The sequence below is a fragment of the Cardiocondyla obscurior genome, linkage group LG08, assembly GCF_019399895.1.
Source record: "Cardiocondyla obscurior isolate alpha-2009 linkage group LG08, Cobs3.1, whole genome shotgun sequence".
Lineage (NCBI taxonomy): Eukaryota > Metazoa > Arthropoda > Insecta > Hymenoptera > Formicidae > Cardiocondyla > Cardiocondyla obscurior.
The window spans coordinates 1,541,035-1,568,604 of record NC_091871.1 but is presented as its reverse complement, the minus strand read 5'-3'; the positions used below and the strand labels follow the sequence as shown (position 1 = coordinate 1,568,604).

The following is a 27,570-nucleotide window of genomic DNA, read 5'->3' as shown; positions in this document are numbered from 1 at the left end:
TAGAATTTTGTTCGGCGTTTCATCGCGTCAAGTTGTTAGGTGCACTCTTTTTTTTTTCCACGTGCGCCCGGTGCCACGTGTTTAAAATATTCGTTAAATCTTATCTCCAGGGAAACAGTCGGGCGATTTCGGGCATGATAGCGGGCCACCACCTGCTAGAGAACAAGTTAATAGAAGCAAGTGATTTATGCGAGCGAGAGCTGAAAGATGTAATATTATTGTAGCATGTAAATGACTTAAAAGCCAGCGTAAAACCTTCGAGAGCAAAGCCATCGTTAAGTACCGGCACGAGGCTTGATCGTCGAGCCATCACCAATTACCTATACATAGTACATGACACACTCGAGATTATAGTTTCGAAAGAGTTGCGCAGAGAAGATGAAGAATGTACTCAATGTAGACCGTTCTCGCGCTTCGACAAGGTTCATACCTGTCGCGTAACACTCACCTTCTTTGGGCTTATCTTGAGGCTGTGGTGTACGTGTAGAAGCCTTGCGATGTGCCGCTGTGGTTCGTGCATTCCGTGCCGCATTAATAGGGTGCGTTTCGGATGAGAAATGGGATGTCGTAGACGAAGGATTCAACGTGGAAAGGGAACGAGTTTTCGGGCCACGGGTGGGAAAAAGGCAGAAAGAAACGTGCTGTTAGCGATGTCACATGCTTATCCAAACAAACCGTATTCGTAATACTAAATCGTCAGAGAAAAACTATGTAATTTCGGAAACAAGATCTCTCGCCGTATCGCGATTAGTTAAATGACAGAAAGAATGAGAAATTATTTTCGTACCGCTTTTTCTCCGCTAAAGTCACAAATGTTACTACCAATTACAGTCCATTACACCACGCCAAGTCAGCAAAAAGTTATTTAAACACGGAAATACAATTCTATTAGGAAAAAGCACTCGACATTAGACTCTAAAGTAAAGTGCACGTGTTACAGATTCGGTTATTCTATATCAGCATCCTCAAACAGAATGCAAAACCGTAGACAGACTTAAAAGATGCGATAAGTACCGAAAGAAAGTTGTCAGAGTTTCGATTAGTAAAACCCAAAACATATCCGTTATGTGTAATTATATTACCATGTCCCTCGTCTTCTCCGCGTTCTCCGCTTGTCGCCCCGTCGGTTTCAGCTCTGTAACGAAAAAAAAATGCATTAAAAATCGTATAATAAAACGTATAAGTAAATTAAATTAAATTAAATTAAATTAAAATAAATTTAAAAAATTAAAGTAAATTTAAAAAATTAAAGTAAAGTAAATTTAAAAACGTATAATATCGTGGCAAGTAATGCAACCAGATATTAAGCGTTACTTACCTTTCACTAGGTGGCTCATCTGGACTAGTAACGGGCGTTGCTTTGGCCAAACGTGCGGCCTCCGCCGCCGCCGCCGCTTCCTCTTTCTTACGTCTCTCTTCCTCTTCTCTTTCTTGTTCTCGTCGTTTCAGTTCTTTCAACTCAAACTACATCAATGTTAAAAAGTATTTTAGTTTTTTCTTTCTTTTTTTTTTTAGTTTTATTCAATAAAAATATTCATGTAAAATTACTTACAGTAGTAAGTCGGTGCAAGGCACTAAACCTTTCTTCTTGCGCAGCTGCCGATTTTTCGAAAGCCTCGTGTTTCTTGATTAAATTCTCAACTTCGTCGATAGTATGCTGTAGAAAATCATAACTTTATTAGAGACTGATTATAAACTCACATTTACGCTAATGTGGCTACTTACACCAAGTTCCTGGCTCATAAGATATGGCTCCTGAGCGATTAACCACGCTTCGGCAACTGCTGCATCTCGGGCAAATTGATAAACTTCCAAAACTGTAGCAAAACGAGAATTAAATGCAATATATCGCGCGACAAGTAAAAAAAATTGAAAGTTTGAACAGCGAGTGCAACTTACTTAGCTGCAAATTCTCCCAACGTTCCTCCCACCGGTGTAACAGCGCGTTCCTGTGATCGGTCAAGGCAGCTAATTTTTCCTTGATCTGCACGCTAGCGTAATGATTTCTAGCCAGCAGATCTTTTCCGAGATTAATACAAGCCATCAGGTTGTCCTCCCTAGCGTCGATCTCCGCTTTCAAGCTTTGGTGGTTGTTCATTAGCAGCTCGACGCCGGCGACGTCGCGCGGTTTTTCGGAAGTATTCATCTGGCGCACGACGTCGTCCATCCAAATCATTAAAGTTCGGACCATATTAAAGAATCGGAAGAGGTCTCCGGTGTCCTCTAGCTTAGCCCGTCTGCCCTCGCACAGCGACTGCAAATTGTTCCACGCTGCCACGACCTCGGCCTCGCGATTCGTTATTTCTCGCGCCTTATCGCCCGCGTAGCTCGCCTGCAGCTTCGCGGATTCCTCTTCGATCTGCGTAACTTGATTCTGCAACGTTGACAGATCCTGAATGAAATTAGCGTGCTTACGTTGAAGGGCGGACACCGAACCGGCGTCGCGGCCCAGCTCGTCGGACATAGCGTTCTGTTTCTCCAAAATTCTGCCGAGAACATCCTTGCAGTCGTGGAAGAATTTGTGCAGCTCGCGACTAGCAACTAGCATCTGCGTGCGCGTTTCGATTAATTCGAGCAAGTCTTGCCAAACTTCGTTCAAACCGTCCTTCCATTCGGCGATCGTCGCTGCGTCGGAGTGCCCGGTGGCGATGAGAGAATCCGCGATGCCGTTCACGGCCTCCACTCGCTCGGAACCAATCGCTTCGGTGTCGCGCGCGAACTCCTTAAATCTCTCCCACAGCAACGTTACGTGATCGTAATCTTGACCCAACTCGTGACTGCCGGCGACCAGCTCTCTCTCTTGAATCCACTGCTCGAGATCATCGACCTCTCGGTTCAGCATGAACAATTGAAGCGCCTCGTCAAGTTTAGCGCGTCGCTCGCCCGCCAGATCTTTCAAACCGGCGTACAACTTATCCACTTGCGACTGTTTCACGGCGATCTGGTCGGCCAGCGGATGTTGATCGTTTATTAGCTGCCTGGCGGTCTCACCTAGCTGGCGAATCGTCTCCGCGTAATCCTCGACTGCGTGCTCAAGCGACTCGTGCTTCTTCATCAAATTTTGGGCGGATATTTCGTCCTTGCCGCGATCCTCGACCATCATGTACAACTCCTGCTCGCTCATCCACGACTCGCCCTCGGTAGCGTCAAAGAAGTACTGCTGTGCCTTCTCATTCTGCAGCAGGTGTTTGTTCCTATCGTCAACCGCATCCTTCAGCTCACGCCACTTCTCCGTCAATTCAGATATTAATTTGCGGAACTCGGGGCTGTCTTCATGGCCCTCGTCAATTAGCTTCTGCCCGTTATTGCATACCAAATTAATTCTGGGCTCGTGATTTTCAATTTCCGTGCGCAGCGACTGATTTTTCTTCTTCAGCATGTGAACGTTAAACAGCGAATTTCCGTATTCGGAGCTGGTTGCTTGCGGCATCTTCTCCGCGATCCACAATTTTTCATCCTCGACGTCGCGTCGAAATTGGAAAGCTTCCTTCTTCTTCTCGAGCTGTCGCTGGCGATCGATGAGCGGCGCTTTCAGCTGAGCGAATCTTTGCGCAACCTTTTCTTTTTTGCACTTGATCTCTTCCATTTTGTCGTCGGGTACCGTGCGCTGCAGGTGCTCCGCTTGTTTGTCTAACTCGGTAACTTGTTTCGCTTTCACCGCCATTTGAGTCTCGATCATTTGCTGCTTCTGCATCAATATATTCACGGACGCGAGATCGGAGCCAGTGTCGGTGCTCTCGATCTGTTTCTCGAGCTCATTCATCCATGAATCAATGTCGTCGCAGGTCTGGTGTATTAACACCTCGCGATTCGAATCGAATAATCGCTCGCCTTTATCGTGAGTAGTAGTCTCCAGCTCAACAAATTGTTCTGCCAACTCGGCGACCTTCGGTTTGATAATTTCGGCCAAATCTGGTTTCTGTTCAATTAATTCGTCTGCGGCTTGTTGCAACTGTTGCAGACGATCCTTGTTGCTCGCAATTTCCGCCTCGAACGCCTGATGACGAGTCCACTTGCTGTGAATAGTCTTTGCGCTTCTGTAAGTTTCGTCCTGAGCGGTGATATGTTTCTCTTGTACCCACTCACCGAGCTCCTCGCAATCTTGCAGGAACATTTGCAACTGAAGCTGATCTTTGAGTTTTTCCATAAGTGAATTTGCCTTTTCGCGATTAATTCGCCGACGTTCGTTGATGTTTTCGGCCTTCTTTTTCACTTTATCGGCGGCGAAGTGTCCTTCGTCGACTAAACGTCCGGCAAACTGTACGACCGAATTGATTTTCTCGTCGTTCGCGTCCATAGTAGTCATAAAAGCCTCGTGCCGCTTGATCATATGTTCCGCTTGTTCGAAGTTCGCCGGCGTCTCGTCTTTAGCGAGAATGTGCTCCTGCTGCGATAGAAGCACCTCTGCCTGACGCGCGTCACGGTCGAATACCTGCAAGTTCAGAGAATTTGATAGCAAATTCTGACGATTCACCCACATCTGATGTAACTCTTCCCAGCCCATCTTCAGCGCGTTCAGTCGCTCACGCAGGAACATGTACTGAGTGTCACCGTCGCCGGCCTCCGTCGTCAGCCGCTCGCCGTACTCCATCATCTTCTGGTAATCGTCGGTGTAGTTGTCGATCTCTTCTTTAATATTCTGATGCTGTGTCAGTAGCTTTTCGGCGTCAGCAAGGCTAGTGGGGGTATCCTCGCTAGCAACGTCGGTCTGCGTTTTCGTGAGCCACGTTTGGAAGTGATCGAGATCACGCAGAAACCGGTGCAAATCTCCAGCCTCCTCGAGTTTGGCATCGCGCTCTTTCAACATCTGCGTTAGCTGCTCCCATATAAGATGAATTTGCGCGATTCTCTCGCGTATTACCGCGGCCTCTTCCGGATGCTCCTTCTGTATAATTTCCGCTTCCTTCTCTAAAGCGTCTAATTTAGCTTGTATAGCCGCCAAATCGCGTTCCATGCCGCTCAGTCTACGCTGCAACGTCATCACGCCAGTCAGATCCATCTCCAAGCTATCGGTCTGCTGCAGAATTCGTTTTTTGTCCTCGATCCAAGATACAGTTTCACGACATTCGATGTGGAACGTCTGCACGCCATGCGCAGAATTCAGTTCTTCGCGCTTACCCTCAGCTTTCTCGCGTAACTCGGCCCATTTCTGGTTCAGTTCGTTTTGCCGGGCGATTATTTGTTCTGAATTTGGATGTTCAACGTGAAGCAGCTGTCTGGCCAGTTGATTAACCACGGCGACGCGAGACGCGTTCGCATTCATCTCCTTCTCGAAGCCGTTGTAACGATGTTTCATAATCTCGACGTCCTCGATATCCTTGGCGGGTACCATCGTATCAAGCATTCTGTTCTTCTCGCCGATCCATTGCTCGACTCCGTCGGTCTCGCTGAATACCTTGTACAACGACAGGGCGTCTAGCAGCCTTTGCTTCCGCAGCTTGGCCAATTCGAGAAGCTCTTTGTACCTGTTGTCTATCGACGTCAGTCTCTCCAAGACCTCTGGCGACTTGGCGTCCTGCTCACCCAACGTAGATGCCTGCTGGTGAAGCTGGTCAATAGTCGCGGCGTAATTCTTAAGTTCGTCCGTCACGTCTTTATGTTTCTTCAACAGCGATTGCACGTTAGCCTCGTCTCTTCCTACGTCTTCCGACGAGACGAGCCGTAAAGTATCCAACATCCATATATCTATGTCGTCGGCGTCCGCGAAAAGCTGATGATAATCGACAGCTTCTACTAGTCGTTTTCTTCTGAAAGCTGCCAGATCTAGTAAGTGATTCCACATACCGAGAATCTCCTGAAGTCTTTCTTGAATGCGGTCGGAGCCGAAGTGCTGTTGTCGGACGAGCTCGTCGCCGACAGCTGCAACCGACATCAACTGCGGTTCGTGCGATTGAATTTCGTTCTCCAGCGCCTTGTGTTTGGACAATAATAAATTGATGGTAGTTAGATCGTGACCGATGTCGCCCGTAGATACGATCTGTTCTTTCTCTTTTATCCAATTTTCCTCGTCGGCCATGTCCCAATAGAACTGCCAGAGCTTCCGAGATTCCTCGAGCCTGGTACGACGCTCGATCGCCAGCCGCACCAACTCGGCGTACGCGTTCTCCAACTGTTGGACGCGCTCGACGATGATGGCCGGATCGCACGGTCGATAGCCTTCTCCATGCTCTAGGAATCTCTGACTCTGTTGAACAACGGCCTTGACTCTTTCGCCGAGCACATTGATGTCCGCTTCGACGAGAGAGTGCTTCTGCAACAGGTCCTCTACGCCCATTAAATGTTTTCCGTAATCGTCCGTCAACAGTCTCATCTTGATCTCCTCCATGCTGTCCAGTATGTACAGCATTTCCTGGAAATTTTGTTGCAACTGCAGGGAGAGCTCCAACCGCATTCGCCTGGCGCGCAGCAGTTCCAGAAGATAGTTCCACAGTCGCAGCACGTTGTCTTTACGGGCATTGATACGCTCGATGTCATGGTAATTCTCCGCCTCAAGTTCTTGCGAGACTGCCATGACGGCCTGCACACGTTCCTCGTACGCGAAAATATCTGTCTCTATAGCCTCGTGCTTCTTCGCGGCGGCCTCCACCGCGGCCAAGTCAAAGCCGAAATTGTCCTGCGACACCAGCCGCTGGTTCTCCGATAGCCACGTTTCGCGCATACTAGCCTTCCGGTTGAATCTAGCCGCCAGCTGCTCCAGCTTTTCCTGCCGAATTAGTTCCTCACGCAGAGCAAGTTCTCGTTCGTGCTCGGCCTTCTCCAGTCTTTCCCACGCCTTGTTAATGTCGGATATCATTTTGCCTTCCTTCGGCGTGTACGGCTTCTGATTATTCGCGCGCATCTTCGACTGCAAGGTGAACAGCAGCACTTCAAGGTTGCCCTTTTCCACAAACTTGGGGGGCTTTTCCACCGTGCGATAATTCGAAAACTGTGAGAGCTGGGACTGGACGCCCACGAGAGAATTTGCGAACCTGCGGTCACCAAGCGCTTCTATCGTGGCCTCGATCCAACGTAATAGATCGCTGGTAAGGCTCTCGTACTCGTGTATCATGCGGTCGTTCTCCATCGCGATACCGACCACCTTACCGATTCTCTTACCCTGCACGGTTTCCTGCTTCATCTTCGAGAAGTAGTGATAGTACGTGACGACGTACGTTATGATAGACTTTTCGTCCGGATGGTCGACGAAGATATCCTCGGCGTCGAGCAGCTTCGTGAGACCGAGCTTGTCCTCCGCAACGTTAAAGGCGTTGTTCAAATTGTAGATCGCGTTTGACTTGGACAGCTTGTCAAATTGAATCAGATCCGGACGGTGCTTGTGTATGATCGCGTTGAACGCCAGGCCGTCCCGCCACGACGTCGTAAAGTTTCGCACGTTTACGTTGTGGTAGCCCGCGGTCTTCATCTGGCACCACAGCAGCAGCGCGTCCTTCGCAGACTTGGTTTCTTGGTTGTCGGTCTCTTCGATCGTGATGTCCTGGATTTGAAATCGCAGAATTATCGTCCAGATCAGACCCAAGCTCAGCCGCGGGTTTCCGTCGACGATGTCGTGAGAGCCCATGTTCTCCAGGTGCACCCTCTGCTCGCGCAAAAACTGCAGCGCCTTCTCCACGTTCTCCAGACAGTGGATACGCATCTTGCCCTTGGTCGGGCGCGGCAGGCGCTCACCCGACAGGATCTCCAAGAGTCTTATCAGCATCTTGCCGTCCCGAAGATCGACGTACAGGTCGCCGATCCGGCACGAGCACCGAACTAAGTGAGAGTTGACCCATTTCTGGAAGGTCTTCTTTTGCACTAGTTCACGCTCACCTAGCGAAAAGGTAAACGATCTTAATAAAACGTCAACGAACGTCATCGGGCTCAGAATTTATTTTGAGCATAACTTTATCATTTAACACATTTCGTTAACGAGTAAATTAAAATTTAGAGGTATTTTAAATAATTATAAATTAATTTTAAAAAGTATTAATTATAAATTAATTAAAAAAGTATTAATTATAAATTGATTAAAAAAAAGTTTTAACGAAAAACACAAAATTATTTACCTCGAAGATCCACCACGACTTTATCGTAATTCATTCTAAAGTTAGCAATCGAGTTTGACGTTTATTTCCCATTCAATAAACCATCACCATTATTCTAATTATATTTAACAAAATTAATTTATTTTATTTTATTTACCGACGTTATTTCATTTAATAATGTGTTATAAAGTTCAACGATAATTAGATATCCCGACCGCTTTCAATCTAATCTGAAAAGCAACTACTGTAAGCGCGTAAAGTTATCGAATTCTTGAAACGATTACGAAGAGGATGTTGTGGTTGTTTGATAATCCAAACCGTATTTTTTTTAAAGTATTCATTGTATTCACTTTCGATAAAATTCCGGTTAATTAAATTCAAGCACAAGATCCAGCAGAGAAATCAATAGTAAAGTTTGTTTCGCGTGAACTCCTTTTCTATTCGACATCAGATTTTTAATTGATCACTAAAAGCTTTAATTTCTTATAGAATCAATAAAAATAAACCGCGCTTGTTCGCAAAGGTAATACTTAATTGCAAAAAGATATCAAAGAAAAAAGAAAAAAAAAAAAAAAATAGCAAGCAAAAAAGAAGTCGATAGAATTCCATACCAGCTAGCGCCTTGATACGTGAGCGTTCGAAAAGCCTTGAACTCGAGTTTCCTCCGTCGTATTCGTACTCGTCGACAATCTCCTGTTGTAGCGTGGGGTCCCAACCCCCGCGCACCACCGAGATGTCGGTCGTCATTTTGCCAATCGGACCAACAGCTCACGTCTGCCGAACCCTTAAAAAGGGTGTACCTAAAAAAAATGCCACATTCGTACATTTTTCCCAAGGCTGTCTCGTCAAAATTAATTTTATAATTTCCCTTTTACACATCTATATTACGAGCTATATTTTATACACGAAATAACGATGAAAGTGTTAAGTGGCGAACGTCCAATATTTTTTTTTTTTTTTTATTTTAAGGTTCTTCGAGGCGGCTTAAAAATTAACGGTGATATTAAGCCCGCTGTATATCCGAAACCTTCGACCGCACGCCTAGGGAACGAGACGGCGCGCATAAAATGCAAACGGGGAACGTGGTTGTAGTCGTAAAAATGTCTTCCTTTTGCTGCCCACGCGGTATACGTGTCTCGGCAAACCGTGGTCAGCGTTGACAAGTCCTCGCGTACAGATAAGAGTTGCACGGCAATCTTATCTTCTTGCACGGCCGGTCTAATGATTAATAATTGGGTAAACAGGGATTAATGTTACGCAACGCTATTCGATAATGATGTACGATCGCGTACGCCTACGTGCGATAATCTCCCCCGCCCGTTTATTTCCTTTTACTTCAGCTCGCTATAATCTTTGCCAATCCGATGTACTCCTCCGTGCATTTCCTTTCTCGGATACCCAGTGGACTTGTTTTCCTCAGCTGAGCTATCTGTATCAGTTCAGGATTTATTTCCCTCCTTTTGATATGAATGGGGGAAAGATAATCTGTAAATTATTACAGCCAGTTCAGCTGAGGTGATGCGAGCCTATGTCAGAATTTTCAGAATTCAATGCACGACGTAGACGTTTGCTTTTCGCGCTGTAAGCGGTGTATCTTCGGTATCTGAAGGTAAATACTGATAAAGGCCTTTAGCTGCAAAAATTAATAGACCGAACGCCTGTTTCATACGAATCACACGCGTAATAAATCTGATTCTTCGCGTCACGCCTATTGTTAGACCATTTAATTAAGGTATATTCTCGTTAATCAACACCTACAATTGGTTACGTACAGGGTGGCGCGCGATAACCGACCGATCCGTTTTAACTTCGTTTTATTTTCCGAGATATCGAGCCTAAGTTTCTATTTCTCCGAATACTACTTATCATCAAGTACTATTTTTAACTCTACGCGCTCAATATTACAAAAAAAACATCGATAAAAGTAAGTATTTTATCGCAATCGCCGTTTCTGATGCTCGTCTCTTTATTTTATTTTATTTGACTTTTTTCATTTTTTTTTTTTTACTTTTACTTATAGGCTCTCGTGTTCTTAGAATTATATTCCCTTAATCGTCGAGCTTGCGATCGAAATTACCGGATATCAAGACGATGGCAATGTTCTGTTAACGCCGTGGAGTGCACGTATCTGGTTATACGTGTATTCATTTAATAGATAGCGTGGGAGACACGACCGCCTTGCTCGCCGCGGCGATTACATCACGCGAATGATGTCACACACGTAAAATACACATCGTCGGGACAACGGCGTGGCATTGGGCTTCGCGATAGGGTGATTTAATGGAAAGGTAGACGGGCGACATTAACTACGTATATTTTTAACTTATTAAAAATTATTCCCTTTATTAAAAAAAAAAATATATATACGATAAACATAGACATATAATTTATTAGATATAAATAAGATTTTAAAAAAGAAAGTAAAACACCAGCAAAAAAAAAAAAATAAAAGAGAGAAAGACGACTGTGTTTTAACCCACGCGACGAACAGCCTCACGTCAAATCCGACGTCAAAACATAACGTAATAACAGCTGACGTTTTATTAATCGCATTGTCTAATCTATAATGACGCCTCGCGAACGGTGTTTACTCATCAATAACGATAACGCAGCAGCTGCAGCCGCAGCTGCACGCGCGAGCGATATTCGACTTCTTTTTCGTGCATTAACGTGCCAAATGTCGCAGGTAACGGCGCGGCACGCGTTCCAGCTTAGGGTGCTTTGGCGTGCGAGAGGCTCAAGGAAAACCAGAGTAAGCCAATACGGGCGTCGAGCGATGAAAACCGACGTGCCGGGACGAGGGACAGCCGGCTTGACAATGAAAGAAACGCGTCGTAACGCATATCCCGCGATTACGTCACGCCGCTGGAATTTTAAAAACGCGCCCGGTCGAGGAATTACACAAGCGTAATAATTCGCGCTTATTCACGGCCGTGCGCATCTTATTTTTACACGGTTTTCCACAGCTTCGTCAAATGTTGTCCATTGCACAACCGTGCAATTAGCATTCGAGTGCGCGGTGTCGCATCGTCGAACACAAAAACGCGCCGCCAGGAAAGTTTGCGTCGCCTGCCGCGAGATAAATTTATCTGTATGACCGAAGAGAGATAAGAAACGTATAGATATGTGCGTATATATAGGCTTTTCTGTCGAATTAATTGTTAACAATGTCAAAACGGCGGATCGATCGTTTCTTGTCCGCGGGAATCGATGCGTTCTCCGCGAGCGACGCCGGAACCCTGGAGAACGCGTGCATGAATGGCATTCTTAAATATGTCTGGCCAGTCACTTATGTCGAATTAAGAGCAATTACGCGAGTGCCGTCATACTTAACGGCCGGCGTAGTGGGAACGTGCATACAAATTAATGCCTTCGTATCTCGTGGGCGGGGTGAGATGAATCACAAAGTGAATGACACGATAATCGTGGAAGGTTAAGTTTACTGGCGGGCACTACTTTTCAGCCTCTCGACCCGAAGAAAAAAAAAATATATATAAAAGAACTAAGTTCCCGAGATTTGGAAAAAGCTAATCAGGCGAACCGATTTCCTCCGCGGAAGTTCGCAGAATAATTAATAAGAAAGATGAGAGCTGGCGGCGTTTTTTTTTTTTTTTCAACAATTATATTCACTGCACCGTCGCGAAGAGCTCTCCGTCGGAGCCGATCAAGCAGGAGTAAGTAAAGATGACGGCGGAGTAAGAAACGAAAAGGGAAAACAAGGCGGCTCATTGTGCGCCGGAGGAACAGCCGGTCCTCTATTTGCATCGCGAGTTATAGCGGAGTTACTGCGTTACCTCGGCGCCTCCACATCGTGGAAAGCGCAGTCCTGTTGTCTAAACACGTCCACGGGGAGCTTTCTCCCGTGCAAACGGAAAGTTTTCCTTTAATCCTCCCGACAACGGGCGCGCGACGTGCGTCAAAATCGCCGTGCATTATCACTCGGGCGTGATATAAATTCTCGGCCGTCCGTTCCTCCTCGAGATGCTCCCGTCAAGAATGTGCCAGCCGTGTGCCGTCCATCATCCGCATTTTCGACTCATTCCCGCGGCGAGAAGGTCGTACGCCTCGCTGAATATTTGTTTCCACTACGGCGGGCGTGTATCGCGAAAAGACAAAATCGATATACCGTTCACGCGGCCTTTGGCTATTTATAATTAGCCCTACTGCCGCCCCGGGTCCGGGCACCCTAAAGCACCGCGCGTGGCGTCGTCCTTTATCTCGGAATTTTCTTACGCGACGCTACGAAGCTCGCGGAAAATATTTACCCAGAGCTCGGAAACAATTTTTTCGCGTTCGCGGCAGGCGAAATCGCCCATAGATAAGCGTAACGTCGACTCCGTCGTCGCCGGGTCTATCTTTAGGTCGGTCCAGGACGATACGCACGTCGCGGCAATAATTCGCCATCGTATCGCGCCGCGATGGGTTCGATATAGCGAACCACTGCACCGTCTCGTCGCAATGTCGAAGGTAAGATGAACAGAACGCGCGCGCGCACATATACGCGGCGCATGTACATTCACGCACGCACACGTGAAACCGGGATTATTGATTTTCCACCGGAGTCACCGTGGCGCCGGTGTCCGCGTCGTGCACACGTCCGAGACCACCTGCACAAGGTGATGGGTGATACCTCTACTTCGAAACCTTCGGGCCCACTACGGCGAAGCTGCGATTAATTTAATTTAAAGGCCTGATTCGATATAAGATCCGATAAAAAAAAAAAGAGCTTGTTTCACCTGAAACCGCTCTTCTATTGGACATTAGACCTCCCGATTAAGTCAATCGGAGCTCGGTCGAAGTGACCCTTAGCCCTGAAGTCTGAGCTCGAATTCCCAGTCGCTACGAGCGCAATTTGTCACCCCGAGACTTCCTCCGAGGTCTCTCGAGATCGTTAGAGCCGAGCATCAACCATCGACGGGTGCAGCGCTCGGGTTGAAACGAAACGACTAAGCGACTGTGCTCTCAATAATATCCTTTGAGTTGCCTGATTTGCGTTTATATAAGTGCAGAGGAAACGGATCACGTAACCTCAATACCGTTATTCAGCGCCGTATTAAAATCCGCGAAGGTTTTAATTACGAAAAGTGCTTGTAATGACGACGTTAACGCGTGGAAGCTTAAGATAAGTAAGGAACGCAACGTGGGAACGTCATTCACTTCTGTAATCATCAAATCGTTATTCCTAAGAGCGGTAATTAAGACAGCGAAGAGAATCATTTTTGCGCATTACGGCGAACAAAGTACAGAGAACGACTCGCGTATCTTTCATTAATTAAACGAGATTAATTCGATGAACCGCGCGCGAACGTTTACCGCCCGACGAACTCTCTCGCCGTAGGTCGGGCCTAGGAAAGCTTGGATGTCGAACGTGGGCGACGGTGGGAGGTACGGTTGAAAGAATCGCCGTTGCGGAGCCGATTGTATTGTTCGAAACGATTCCTTGCCGCAGTAGGCAGCGGAGCCTTTCGCCGACGGGAGAAGAGCCGCGGAGGTGTGAAGCGGGTAAACGCCCTTACGATGACCCAGTTTTCCCGGCAACGTGCTGCCCCGTCCTCCCCCGAAGCTGCGAGCTTCCATCCGCTAACGAGATTTCAAGAGTCAATGCTCGGAATCGAGCCGACGACTGTTCACGTCGGCGTAACGTTTAAGATAAAAAAATTTTTTTTTCATAATTTTTTTTTTTTTTTTTTTTTTTTTTTGTTGCAGCTTCGTCGCGATTGACCTTTTCTCTAACAGACTAATTATTCGAAGTCTTTTGAAAGCAATGCTGATTTATCATCTCGCGTCGTTCTCGAGAAAACAGTAGATTATATTAATCACTCGAAGCTAACATTGACGGCGGGAGCTTGGAATTTTAATCAACAGTCGGGATTTGCATTTCGAAAATTTTCAGCTCGTCGCGTGCATTTTATGTCTCGGTTTGTATGAGAGGGAAATTTTTTTATTCGAATGAAAATATCAGAGCAGAAAGATTTAAGCTTTTAAAATTGACGGGGACCGGGATGCACGGGAATTGCGCGGGGTGAATGTCCTTACGATGACCCGATTCGCTCCTCCTTCGGCCGGGAGAGCCGTAGTCGGCGGTGGAGTAAGGACCGCGGCATTCAACTTTCCACAGATTAAAGTCGGAGCTATGTAGTCGCGGCCAAAACGCGCGTGACTTTCCCGGAATAATTTTGCGAGCGACGCGACGTCCCGTCGCGTGCCATCAGCAGGCGCACGCCGAGTCATCAAAGCCCTGTTGTTCTTATTAGAAACCCATTACTGAACGAAAGAAACCGCCGCTGCGAAATTATAAATATCCGCGAGCGCGAGGAGGCGAACCGAAGGGACGCATTCCGGCTCGTCGGGAAATAAAATAATTAATTAAATAATTAAAATTAATATCAATCTCGAACAATATTACCCGAGTGTATTTTCGCGGGGAAGCGATTCACGTTGAAGTCAACGTATAGTCAAACAGAAAAGGAAAGTACTCGCTATTCTTGACAAAGATTAATAACCGAGAAGACAATAAAGCGGAATTGGCGATCGATGAACAATAAAATGACTCGAAAGCTATGCTTTCTCAAAGGCTTAATCACACCGCCGTGTCTTTCGCGACACGTATTATAAATAGACGACTGTTGCATTAGACGAATAATGTTAACGAGGGAGATTACGTGCCGCCAAAGGCATTCAGCATGGCGCTTGCCAAGTGGCTAATAAATAATATATCATCTCAGCGACCCGCACGTTAAGCTTCGTTCGCGTTAAGAAGTTCGATTATCCGGCGTCTGAAAGACCATCTCGCTACGGATTAAATTGTATAAAAAAAGTTACAATTTCGAGGAAAAACTTGTTACAATGTACAAGGAAATCCTCGCGGATAATCTGAGAGGGACTCTCGCGATACGAGTGAAATTTACTACGAAATGGAACGGATATATCATCCTCGAGCGCAATTCCTCGTTGGCATCGTACACGGAACTACCCAGCCGACATCAGCAATTTTCAGTAATTCGTACGCGCAGTTTTGTCGCGAGGTCGATAAACGATCGACGAAATCGTGTTACGTAGACGGGATTCGACTGATCCGAGGAAATCGATCTTACGCCTCTTTAAACACAATAGCTCCGCTGCAAGCCGACAATTGAGGAACTCGGTACTCAGCCGCGTATTCATTAGCGCAAATTGCTCGATGCGAGGAAACAAGCGAGTTAAAGCCTAATTAAGAACTCTCGCTTCGAAATTAATCGTAATATTTCGATACACGTTCGTTAAACGAATACATCTTTGTTCGGCTAATTGTTTTTCAATTCTTTCTTTCCGTTTTTTTTTCTTTTTTTTTTTTTCTTCTAATATATTGCACGTTAACGTAATAAAATATTATTTCGACAATTTATGATCTCTGATTCGACATATAGATAATATTTAATATTTTGCATGGGCAGAATCTACCCGCGGTGCATTAATAATTTTCAGTACACGAGCGCAATAGCAGATATTACCGTGCGTACCATGCAAAAGCGACGTTTCAACTAGAATTACGCGAGGAGACGCCGGTTGGAAACCCCTATTTCTAGACAGAGAGCTGACGGTTGTTACTGTACACGGGGCTACGTCACATCCGCATTTGCGCTAATCTGCCCGTCGGACGACTTGCTCGAACATTTTAAATACGCGGACGGAATGTGGCTTCGGCCTCGAGATGCAAACTCCAGGGCTATTCAATTCCTCGCGCGAGTTCCTGTCGACGGTGTCCTTGACAGGCTCGTCATCTCGAACGAGAGGAGTATACTCGATAGAAAACTCCGCCTGGCGTTCGCTACCTCCGCGCGAACGAGCGAGCAACAAAAGATCCGTAACGGTACCCTTAATCGACGCTTCACTCCGACAATCGGAACTGTAAAATGCCTGGCGTGATCGCGCGAACCTGGAAAGCTTGAAGTGACGCTCTCGCGTAAGGTAAGCAAAGGATAATACAGTTAGGCTGACGATTTTCTGGACGCGGTACCGCGCCCGCGACAGAAAAAGTGAACCTCCGATAACGATTATACCGGCAAAACGGTAATTAATTTCGTTGAGCGCTTAACGAACTTAACGAACCCTGCGCATGTAATTAAAATAGCGAGAGAGAAAAAAAGCAGAAAAATGATTTATTATTAATATTATTTTTTATTTTCTTGCACGCAACGTCTTCATTTCTTCGTTGCGGCGAAATTAAAACGCAATGCTTCCCGTTGAGCTTCTGGCACGCGGTATCGCGACCGAGGCGTAACTTTGTTAACGATACTCTTAAATAAAATGCAAAGCGCGCGAATCGACAACCCGGAGGCTTATCTTCCTCTCTCGAAACAGCGCAGCGTCATCGATTATCTAACCGTTTCGCGTTTACGCTCGCACGTAGCTCGCACGGTCGCGAATGAGGCTGCGCGCGTAATCTGGATGCGGCAATCTGGAAAGTAGGTTGCGTCGAGCCCCCTTTCCGTAAACGGAAGCGCGCCGCTCATTAAAGCAATCGATATCAAAGACAGGTATTACTATCTATCGAGTTGACGAAGCTTTTTCCTTCTTCTCCCGTCCCTCCCCGGCACCCCCTTTATTTATAAAAAGACACGGATGCGCGGTAACGAGAGGAGGCGCAGCAGGGATTTTCACGTCGCGGCATTTTCCGCTCTGAAAGCAATGCGGGAAAGATTAGATTACTCGCGTTCGATAATTTTCCTCGAAAGCGCGGTCACGCCTCGCGGGATCATCCTTCGCAGTGTAAACGAGAGAAAAGAAAAAATAAAATAAAATAAAAAAAAATAAGCACCGATCGATAAAAGAAAGAAATCGTTATCTTGCTTTTTTTAATAATCAACAAGCAAATTTTTTTTTTTTTTTAATTGAATTTTTAATTTAATGTTTCAAGTGCTCGTTTTTACGTTTTATTCCCGAATGAATTTTTCTGGGGAGACCAACGATGTTAGCAATGTTCGAAGCGAACCAAGAGGGTTATTCCGATCGAAAACGAAATCGCCCCCTTTAATTGATCCCCCCGAACCCGCGTGGGGTGTTATTCCGTCGGGGTCGCATCACGCAACTCGCTTCTTCATTTTACGGGCGCATGTATATTTCACGTAGGACTCGGGAAAAGTATCGGATATCTACGCTAAGATCACGCTCGACCTCGCCGTTGCGCGAGTTAACGTTAACGTATCGCGCTGCCTTGATCTCTTTCATTTCGTGCTCTGTGTGTGTATGTCGTGCAAACATTTTGCGCTTCTATTTTCATACCTAGCGACGTCACAGAAATAAAAACCTCCCCAATTAGCGGCGCTATATGCCGTCCACACTAACCAGATTAACCCTCAAACGGCGCGCTGGCTACAATAACCGAAAATTAATTTTCTTTTAAATACTTTTAAGATATTCTTTTTTCTTAATATTCGGCGCATTAATAAAAAATTAAAAAAAGTAAAAAAAAAAATTTTTTTTAAGTACTTTAAAGCTAAACCCGTTGGATTTTGAGATACGAGTGAAAAAGAGCAAAGCGGCCAGGACGGCGTGCCGTTTTAGAGGCTTAAGTTACTCGCTCTTATTCGGGAAAGTGGACTAGTATTCGGCCACGCAAGATGCAACGCTACTTCTCGGAAACTTCGGCTAAATATAATATTTGTATGGCCTGGCTCTTCGCGGCCCCGTATATATTTCTATTTCGCAATGTCCGCTTTGGAGAAAACCGTTTTCATTCGACTCGATTTCTCACAAGCGTGACATATCCTATTCATGTTATGCGAGAGCGGGCTGTCAGGTCGAAAGAGATCCCGCGCGCTTTCATCTCGGTTTTCTTACATTATCGGTGCCGATTGTTTCGATATCGCCTGTAATAGAACTCAATTTAGCGCCGTCTCAAACGTAAATAAATCTCAGCCGAGGTGAAGCCGATAGGGATAGAAGAAAAACGGCGACTCGTTCATATCTGCGCAAACGCTTTTTAAAATAAAAATATTGAAATAGACGAGCGCCCTTTGAGAGGAATTTCTTACATCGCGAAGTTCCAAGAAAGGACAAGATAAAGCCTGTAGTTTTCGCGAAAGAAAATCTTCGCGTAACGGTTTAATAAAATCAAGTATACGTAACAGTTATAAAATCAAGTACTCGATTCGTATTGCGTGCTGTTAGAGCTGTCGACAGCGGGCACAATGGACGAGAAAAAAAAAAAAAGAGAAAAAAAATAGAACCGGAAATTCGGATTACGTGTCGCCCGACCGGCGTGCAAGTGTCACGGTGAAGTAACTTTCGCTCAAGCATGAACGAACGCATTGTACGAGCTCGTGAGAAGTTCGAGGTCTAGCCTAAGCGATCAGCTGCTTCTCTCTACTTGGAACAGAAACTAATGAATTAATCGCGTGCTAAAATTATGCTTCGGCGCGAAAATTGATAGACTTACGAAGGGGACGGTTCGACCCGAGGAACCCGGCTTCCGAGGGTGATAAAATCGTATCTCGAGGTGCGAGTTCTGCGACTGCATCTGCCGATTGCATCTCCGTTGATGTAATAACCGCGAGGCGAGCGCTGAGGTAAGCGCAAATATGTTACGAGTGTGTAATTGTTTTCATTGTAGCGCGCAACCTTAGAACGCTAACTTAACGTGGCATACTTCTTTACAATTATTGAGAGAAAAAAAAAAAAAAAAAAGAAACGAGTAATTCATTGCGCGAGCAGAATTCAAGACCCTGCGGCTTTTTTTTCTTTTTATCGACGAGAATGAAGCGAGAATGAAACGACAGTCTAACGTTCGGGGCTAATCTACATTTACCTCGTGGGTAATTTCAATAATATTGTAAAAAATCAACCAGTCACGCGGGTTTAAGATTAATTCGTTAATGCATGCCGGAGACACGTACGCTCACGGCCGCCGTACGCCATGACGTAACTGTAAACACGGCACACTCGCTTGATCGAGCCACTTGTGATCGAGGGCGTCGACGGGGCCACGATATTTTAAATACAGTCAAAGGTCAGTGATATCACGGATTAGCGATTATTACGGCCAGACTAGCTCCGCGAAAAGTACCCGTGATTGGCCGAGCAGGAAAACGTTCTCCAGATCCGTTCTCGTCTTTTTCTCACGTCAATAAGCCGATGAAAAGTAATTTTTAAAAGAAGAGTACTCTCTTTTTTTGGGGTTTTTTTTTAATTAAATTGGATAAACGATACGGTACGGACTCGCATTGGATTTTCGAGAAAATCAGCGTTATCGGAGGGAAAATTAATGATCGTTGTGCGCGAAGAGGGACGAGGGGCCGAGGCGGAAGTCCCATTTTCCGGGGTTATTCTCCTCTGTCCCGTCCGTCTAGCGCGTGGTTGAGAGCACGGCGTGTTGCACCTAACTGGCGTATCGAACGGGACGCACTTTGCGACACCGACCGAGAGACTCCACTTCACCGAGACCTTAACATTTCGCGAGCCCGGTCGCTCGATTCCGCGATTCAGGGGGTGACTCAGCTCCCGCATTCGGCGGCGAGTGACGACATCGCTTGGCAATTCGCGGCCCGCGACTAGCACAGAAGCCGACCGTGACATCGAGCTTAAAGGAGAGGAAAAAATAAAAAAATAAAAAAATAAAAAAATAAAAAAAGAAAATCGCGCGAACGAGAAGTGGAACCCTGTCCGTCTCCCTCGAGAAAGGAATTCGCTCTGGCATTTTCCCCCAACGGATTAACGTCGCTCCAGAAATAGCGCACGCTGCGCGAACGACACGGCGAGTGCGTACACTTCTTCCTCTCCGCCCCCGTGTTCTCCGCGAGCGAGAGAACAAGCGCACGCATGCACGCACGCACGCACTTCCGTCGAGCGCGACGCGGTCGGAAAAGCCGGACGTGAAATCGATGCGGCTGCAGGTTTTGGTCAGTCATCCACGGAACCGTCGCGAAATTTATTCGCAAGATTAGGTACTTGAACAGAAAAGCAATCGCTTTCTATTATCCAAACCGGAGAACAATGAAAATTAGCGCGAATGACGAAAAAAAAAAAAGAGAGAGAGTTTGACGCTGCGAGATTCGAAACTTGGGTGTAAAAATAACACTTTTCGTTCTGGAGAACGTTTTCCTCGAGAACGCCAGTCGCCAAAAGAACACTGAAGGTTATTCAAGCGAGAAGGGACGGCCGGCACTCGGCTAATTTTTAGCTTCCGGTCCGTCATGACTGGAGCTTCGAGAGCTTCAGGACGCGCGTTCAACCCTTGAAACTGATCTATACAACTCGTATCTATTTCTATAAAAAGATTACCCTCGGTCCAAGTTACTTTTCGTCTATCTCTCTAGTTTTGAGAATCGGAAACGAGATGGGCGGTACGTTAAACCGAGAAAAAATTGATCCGTATCGGTCGAACGGTGGGCGTTAGTGATTCTTGACAATTTAAAGCTATAAAAAGGATTCTAAACCGAAATTTAAAAATTCACGACAACGATAAGTAAAGAAAGATAATTAAAAATGTAGTAACTATTATTTTTTATAGCATCAGAAACACGTGTATACTTAATTCGTACTTTAATATTAATTATAACAATTTCATATATTATTTTATTTTTTTTTATTTTTATTTTAAACCTTGTGGAGGTTTATTAAAACATTATTTGTATTATAACTTTAACGTGACAATTTTTACAATTAACAAATGTATTAGTAATAGTATTACAAATAGTATGTATACAATGCATCTGATGCTATAATAAAAAATTTTAATATAATAGTACTATTATACATCATTATATACTATTATATATTTTACGCATGCTGAAACCTTCTATTATAATAGTACTATTTTTACTCATACATATAATCACAATAACAATATTAAATCTCTGACGCAAGTAGGCACGTGGAGCGAAAATCACACCGCAGTCAACTTTAACAACGTCTATAGTAAAAAAAAATTTTTTAATACAATAAAATACGCCAATGCTGTTAATCGTGAGGGATTAGAAAAGCAATTTAAAAAATTGATACGGGGGGAGCTTGAAGAAAATTTATCTCCATCTAAAATTTAGGGAATGACAAAATGTTGGGGTGTAACAAAACACCCCAAGTGCCCACTTGTAGCCCTAAAGAAAGCTCGACAAAGTTTATCACTGCCGTTATTATTTTCTCTTTATTTCTCTGGCCGTGCGTCCACCGGGCATCCGCGGGATACGCGTGGACAGGTACAAGGACAGGCTTATCTCCGCGCGATCGTGCCGCGAGATCGCCTCGCTCGCCCTTCCACGCCCATTGACATCAATTTCAGGCCGAGTTGACGCTACCGGCCGAGGGGGAGGCCTACGATTACGCCGGGTACTGCCGGGTACCCTTCGCGCGCGGCGCTCGCGTCATCGAAAAGGAAACAAAAAAAAAAAAGAAGAAACGAAGAGGAAAAAGAATACTCGGAAAACGCGTACTATTCGATGCCTCCCCTCGACTCCTTCGCGACACGTTAACACGAGAAGCGCGGGCGCCGAGTTGCGCTCGATTCCGCTTCTCGGCGCTCGGCGCGTTCAATGGTGGCGCCGGGAAATTGGGTCACCGACAGATAGGTCGTCTTGACAGGTGAACAAAACCGTCACCGACTGGGAGGGAGAGGGAGGGGAAACGGGAAATTAAAGTCCACCAGCGGGGGAGAGCGAGAGGAGGAAGAGAGCCGACTCCGCGAGCAAGCCCGCCGATCGAAACCGATCGAGCGAGGCTTCGAGAGAGCAACGAGAGACGAGGGGGAACGGGGAGGGGAAAAGGGGGAAGCTTCGCGGGAGATTAAACACCGAGTACCATCGAGAAAGAGAGATCGCGGGGAGGAGAAGCGCGGGAGGGCGTTCGAGCGAGATAAGAAGTAAAGTTCGTTAGCGAGAGAGGCGACGGTCGCCGGGCGGCAATCGATGCCGGTAGAGCCCAAGCGGCGACGCCGCTGCAGGCCGCGGACGCGATCCCTATCAAGTGGATGCGATCGTTATTGACAGCCGCCATCGCGGCGCACCGGCACCGTAGGCCCGTAGTACTACCAGCTATGCCGCCGCCGTACGGCACGAAGAAAGAAGAAAAGGACGGCCGGCGAAGAGAGAGAGAAAGAGCGAGCGAGAGAGAAGCCGAGGCGGCGCACGCCATTTTTATCCCGACACCGATATCCACCCGTGGCCGAGCCGCGCCGCGTTTTCGCCGAAAGGCGCCCGATCTGAGGCTTCTAGATTTTACTTACCCACGCGTAAGGACACCCCGCGGCACCGTCCCGCCTCGCAACTCGCATAAAAGTACACCGGGGCCCAGTACACCAAAATACACCACCGAGTAAGGATCCGACGAGCACCGACCACCCCCGTCCACACACTCAACCGGCGCGCAACCAACTGAACATCGGGAGGCGCGCACCTACGCCGCCGCAGCTAGTCCCCTCGCGTGAAGAACGGTGCACTCTTCACGTTGCATACGTCAGCGCCATCCGGCGGAAAAACGCGCGGATTACGAATTTTTTAGCGACCTTATTTCGAAAAATTAAAATGAATAAGAACCTCTCCTCGAAAGGAATAATTGTGATTTATTTTTGGTTAAATTATTGTGAAGAATTAACAAATTAAGAAAAAATTTTTTAACGATAATAGAAAGTTTATGCTAAATCAATCAAAGTCATTAAATTCTAAGTTACTCTATCGTCTAATTACCTAATATTATTATTTTTTATTATCTTCTACACAATCTCAGTAACTTAATAAATCCCACATTAAATCAACGTGGCGTTGCCCTCTCTTATCTGTACCTGTCTTGCGGCTGTCTTACGCCGGCTGGCGTAGGAATACATGATCGCTTATGACATCATCAATCTGTATTCTGGACCGCGGTCACGCCCCATCTTTCGCGTCGCGCTCGTCGGAACTCGTAACTCTTTTTATTTCCCTCTTTCTATGCAGATACGTCAATCACGCCGGAAAAAAGTTCACAGTCACCTTCGTGGAGAAGCCGCGCCGGTTTCTGGCTTTGCAAGCTTTGACTTTGCAATATTTCGCGGGTAATAACGCAGCCAATCGCACCCCTGCGAAGAAATTCAAATCGCCAAGAACGCGATTATGTGCTTTTAAAGCTCTTTTTATTTTAATTAAATATTATTTTGCGTCACTCTTCGATCACTATTGCAATAAACAAAATACTTCTTGGATATCCTTTTTTTTTTCTGAACACTTTTTGTTGTAGTAACAAAAAGTATAAGAAAAAAAATTGTAGTAATTAACCCAAGAAATTTTGTTTGTAGTTTTATTAATAATTTTTAATAAGTGATCGTAAAGTGAGTAGTTTTTCACGTAACAATACATGCATCGGAATTTCTTGTACGAAATTCATATATATAAAATGTGTACATTTTGTATATGTATACAATCTTACAGTTATGTATGACTTGTGACAACGTGTAATCTCGTGACTGCATCTTTAGCTTTTACGATCTTGACAAGAGTAATGCACTATGTCACCATTGGGATACCTCGCAAAAGCGCTGAAAAAATAAAATCTATTAATATCTCATATAATTTAGGAAAATTAATCTACATATATATATGTTAAATTCTATTAAATGAGTTATATAATTAATATGTAATATATTAATTTAATTTAAATTAATTATATACGAACCTTTGGTTGCCAAATCTTTTTTTGCAAACTGGGCATATATTAAACTCCGTCATAAGGACGCTCTGCGATTCGTAGTGCATCCGTTGCTCTTGTACTTGCAAGTGCTCCGCGTAAAGTAGTCCTTTGAGAACTTGCGTCTTCCGCTTCGCGTTCAGATTGTTCTGCAAGCTAACTTCTAGGAAGTGCTTTATTCTACCGATAGGTACGGAATCTGGTAAAACTTCCAAAACCTTCATGGGATTTATCTTTGAAGCATGCTCCTTTAATAATTGCAAAGCCATCTCTAAATCCGGTTGTGCCGTTCTTTGAACTTCTAGACTACAACCTGAAAGAACAAACATACTTATAAAAATTCAGACATAAAAAATACAATTAGAGATAAGATATTATTTTATTGAATATAAGATATCCCTTGATTATGTTAATATTTACCAGCTATTAAAACTCCTTCATTATCGGGTTTCAACAACTGCTGAATTAACAAAACGTATACTTCATCAGCGTTGTCCGTTTGCTTCTGTTTTTCCGCACGATCTTCACCTTAAAATAATAATTAATTAATAATATAACACTCTATTAATATATTTATTTTTAATTTATTATTCTTATTTATTTTTAATATTATATTTATTATTTAATTACTTTGAAATTTACTTACTCTGATACTTCGTATATACATTTTCGCAATACTGTATTGCACGCGGTATATCGTTTAAAAGACTAACATATATCGAGATAGCTTGTTGATGGCGACCAAGCCGTCCAAGTATAATCGCGCGCTCTTCAAACAAACTGTCAAACGGGAAATGCACCAATATCGTTTCCGGCGTGTAATGCGTAGACTTCTCCAAAAACTCTTGCAACTTCTGCCGGACGTGCTGTGAAATCTCCTTCTCCGCCGGCGTTGCGTTTGTACTCATGGACGCTAGACACTTCTCCTTGTATTGGTGTATCAAAACGTTATGGAATAACGGATTATTGTCCTCCCAAACGTGCACCACGTGCTCTAAATATTGTATCACTAAATCTTTGTGAAAACGTAGAAGATAGTCCAGTATTTTTGGCCTAGGTAGGTTCTCGACTTCCTGCAAGGAGAAACGAAAACATTTAAATAAAAGAAACCGGCAAATGTAAAAGCACCGAATAGTAATACAACCTGTATGTCCTCCATGAATATTCTAAGGCCTTGCTCGGGATCCTCCGTTAAAACCCACCCGGCAAACTTTAATATTAGATCCATGTGATCTTTCCCCAGATGCTGCAAATACTGTATAGTTCTCTCGATGCCCTTTAAACTAGAATCGTTCTCTTTTGCATGCTTTTCCAGCAACTCCAGCGCTTTTTTGTGCTGCCCTTTGGTTTGATACAATATAATAAGTTCCGGATATTTTTGATGCATCAACAAGGTCTTTTCAGCCTCTGCCAAGTGACAATGGTTTAGTCGAAGTAAAGGCGCAACCAGAGCGTCAGTGGTCTAAAACAAAATATTCAATGCTCATTACAAAAAAATTTTTTTAAAGTTTTTTTTTTTACGCAGATTTTAATTATCTCCTTTTTTTACCTGCAAATAACACTTTAGAAGAGTAGTATCTATAATTTTCAAAAGCTGCTCTGTGGCTTTTACGGCGGTTAAGTTCTTTTCTTCGTTTACTCCATTTTTTTCTTTATTGAGGTCCTTGTCTTTTGCCATCAAATTGTGTCGAACTTCAGTTAGAAAGACTATCAGTGCACGCAAGCCCTTTTCCAAATCGGTATCTTGTAATTTCGGTAAATTGGGCGCTGGTTCATCTACTTCGCTAGTATTGCTCGAAGTATTAGTTAAATCTGGAAATAATCTAATCACTTCATACGGATCGGTCCCCAGTTTTAAGAACAGATTCATTGCCTCTTGAAATCGCTTATTGTAGAACAAATGGTGCGCGTACAGGGTTTGTATCTTGTACGTTTGCTTGGCTTTTTCCTCGTCTGTTATATCTGATAAACTCTAAAATACATACATTGTATTGTTACGCGCCTGATTAATTACAATTTCGATAGCAGTAAATAATATCAAATGTAACAACGTACAGTTAACTTTAATGCCAGCTGAAATTGATTTTGTTCCAGCAAAGTCCTGATTTGTAAAGCGACGTCGATCGCTTTGATACACCAAATCTGACTGATAGATGCCACAAAAACTTTTCCTTGCTTGCATCGATATATGAGTCTCGCCTTGTTCAGATCTTTTATCGTTTGTATGTTTAAACACCCTTCTAATGTATATATCTCCAATCTATCGTGCACAATGCCGAGCAAGTAAGGATCATCCCATGCTAAAATACATTATCAAAAATTAGTTTAATAACAATTAGAAAGAGAAATAAATAAAAAAATATCCGTACTGCAGTGTCTAAAGGATGAATCATAATGAATAGAAGTAATACAAGCGTTACACAGCGTTAACTAAAATTCAATCGGTAACTGCTTCCATCCATGATAATTCATTCAGTATAATGTGCATACACTGCACATACCTATTGCATTAGGTGTATCAGACCATTTTACAGTATTATGCTGAACCAGCTCTCCTCTTGTGTCCATGACAACCGATTGAGAATCTTTACCCAGGACAAAAAAACTGTCCGATAGCTTTGTAATGCTGGGTTCGGGAGATTTACCGGTAGGAAAAAGCTCTTTTGGTTTATCGTTTAGGTCGTAAATCATATAGGATAAGCCACGAAATCCTAATATCAACTTTTCGCCACACCTTAATGATTAATAAAAAGTTTAATCAATAAATTCAGTAATATTAAGGCCCGTTTATACAAATTTTCTCGTAAATACGCGTCCGTGTAGCGTTTCGAATTTTCTTAAACAGATACAGTATGAATACGATACGGATACAAAATAAATAAGTATAAATCGTCAGATCCGATTTCGCTGATGTAGCACAGATATAAAATGAATATGTATAAACCGGCCCTTATGCCAAGACATTTTCAGCAACGTTCAATGCATCTTACCATGACAACTGCCGAGGTATATCCGGCACAGTAATCTCAAAATCTTTAAACTCTTCAAACTTTTTTCCCTTCCAATAATACAGTTGTAATTTGCGCTTAACAGCGACACACAATCGTACCACGGTGTTCTTCTTTCCTGTCAGGCTCTCGGTTGACTGGACGTCCAAAGTAAATAACGTAGCACCTCGAGTCTTTGACAGCTGACATATTTGTTGAAAATTTGGTGAATTCAAATCGTGAATACACACGATGTTGTCTGCAATTTATTTATAATTAGATCCCGAGACAAAAATCAAAGTAGATTAATTCACAACGCAAATATACCTGTAAGAATAATTAACAAATTATATTCTGGTACAACGTCTATCTGATTAATTCGCTTCTTGTTGAAGTTCTTGCTGTGACGTAGCAATTCCAGTTTATGCGTGTCATCGAACATTGTTGGGACATTGTACATAATAAGGTGGCCCTCTCTGGTGCCGATTAGAAGGTTGTCATCTAAAAAAAAAATCAAAAACTTAGGAAACATTAAATACCTCGAGGTCGTCCAGCGTGAGCGATCGAGTCATCCCTCACCGTAAGCGGCCATAGACTCAATTTGCACAGTGATATTCAATATAGACGTGTCCTCGTAAGCGTCGTGCATCTTTGCGGCTTTAAAAAAAAAAAAAGAGTTGACCGAACAAATTATTTTGAATTGTCAACGACGCTCGAATTGTCTCGCTGCTCGATGGAGCATTTCAACACATCTCGGTGTACTCCACTGATACTGACATACTCCGCTTGCTCCACTAACGCGATTTGGTCAGTTTAGCCTAGGTTTGTTATGAAAGTTCTCGAAGGAAAACTCACATGCGCACGCTGACGCGCAAGATGTCGACTGCCACCAGGAACATCTATATAGGTTTATTCTTTCCAGATTGCACTGCTGA

At 44.5% G+C, this 27,570-nt stretch overlaps 2 protein-coding genes across 6 annotated transcripts in view; both read right to left on the bottom strand.

The window, feature by feature from the left end:
• Beta-spec (spectrin beta chain) overlaps positions 1-22,436 on the bottom strand; it is a 29,339-nt gene extending 6,903 nt beyond the window's left edge. For 2 of the 4 annotated variants that reach the window (XM_070660719.1, XM_070660722.1), the window contains exons 1-8: positions 22,216-22,436; positions 8,633-8,821; positions 1,900-7,806; positions 1,726-1,817; positions 1,553-1,657; positions 1,319-1,464; positions 1,083-1,135; positions 449-505 (exon numbers count right to left, since the gene is read on the bottom strand). In XM_070660719.1, the coding sequence (XP_070516820.1) occupies positions 449-505; positions 1,083-1,135; positions 1,319-1,464; positions 1,553-1,657; positions 1,726-1,817; positions 1,900-7,806; positions 8,633-8,768 (6,496 nt within the window). In that variant the 5' untranslated portion in view covers positions 8,769-8,821; positions 22,216-22,436. The remainder of the gene's footprint in view (positions 1-448; positions 506-1,082; positions 1,136-1,318; positions 1,465-1,552; positions 1,658-1,725; positions 1,818-1,899; positions 7,807-8,632; positions 8,822-22,215) is intronic. The other 2 variants (XM_070660720.1, XM_070660723.1) reach the window with 1 other exon arrangement.
• A 95-nt stretch (positions 22,437-22,531) lies between these two features.
• Vps39 (vacuolar protein sorting 39) lies at positions 22,532-27,434 on the bottom strand. 2 transcript variants are annotated; one of them, XM_070660739.1, is made up of 12 exons: positions 27,215-27,434; positions 26,963-27,136; positions 26,639-26,894; positions 26,150-26,382; positions 25,704-25,948; positions 25,198-25,620; positions 24,793-25,110; positions 24,295-24,721; positions 24,069-24,176; positions 23,637-23,961; positions 23,391-23,499; positions 22,532-23,043 (listed from the first exon to the last, which is right to left on the bottom strand). In XM_070660739.1, exons 1-11 carry the CDS (start codon positions 27,282-27,284, stop codon positions 23,436-23,438), a joined length of 2,643 nt encoding a protein of 880 aa, XP_070516840.1. In that variant the 5' UTR covers positions 27,285-27,434; the 3' UTR covers positions 22,532-23,043; positions 23,391-23,435. The 2 variants fall into 2 exon arrangements, with proteins under 2 accessions (XP_070516840.1, XP_070516841.1); XM_070660740.1 differs by lacking the exon at positions 22,532-23,043 and having other exon boundaries at positions 23,248-23,499.
• Between the last annotated feature and the right edge of the window lie 136 nt (positions 27,435-27,570).

Coding starts and splice junctions, on each gene's coding strand:
- Vps39 (XM_070660739.1), bottom strand. CDS start 27,284: ATGCACGACGCTTACGAGGACACGTCTATATTGAATATCACTGTGCAA. Junction 25,621..25,703: donor AGCTGGCATTAAAGTTAACT/GTACGTTGTTAC, acceptor TATGTATTTTAG/AGTTTATCAGATATAACAGA. Junction 23,500..23,636: donor AAAAGATTTGGCAACCAAAG/GTTCGTATATAA, acceptor TTATTTTTTCAG/CGCTTTTGCGAGGTATCCCA.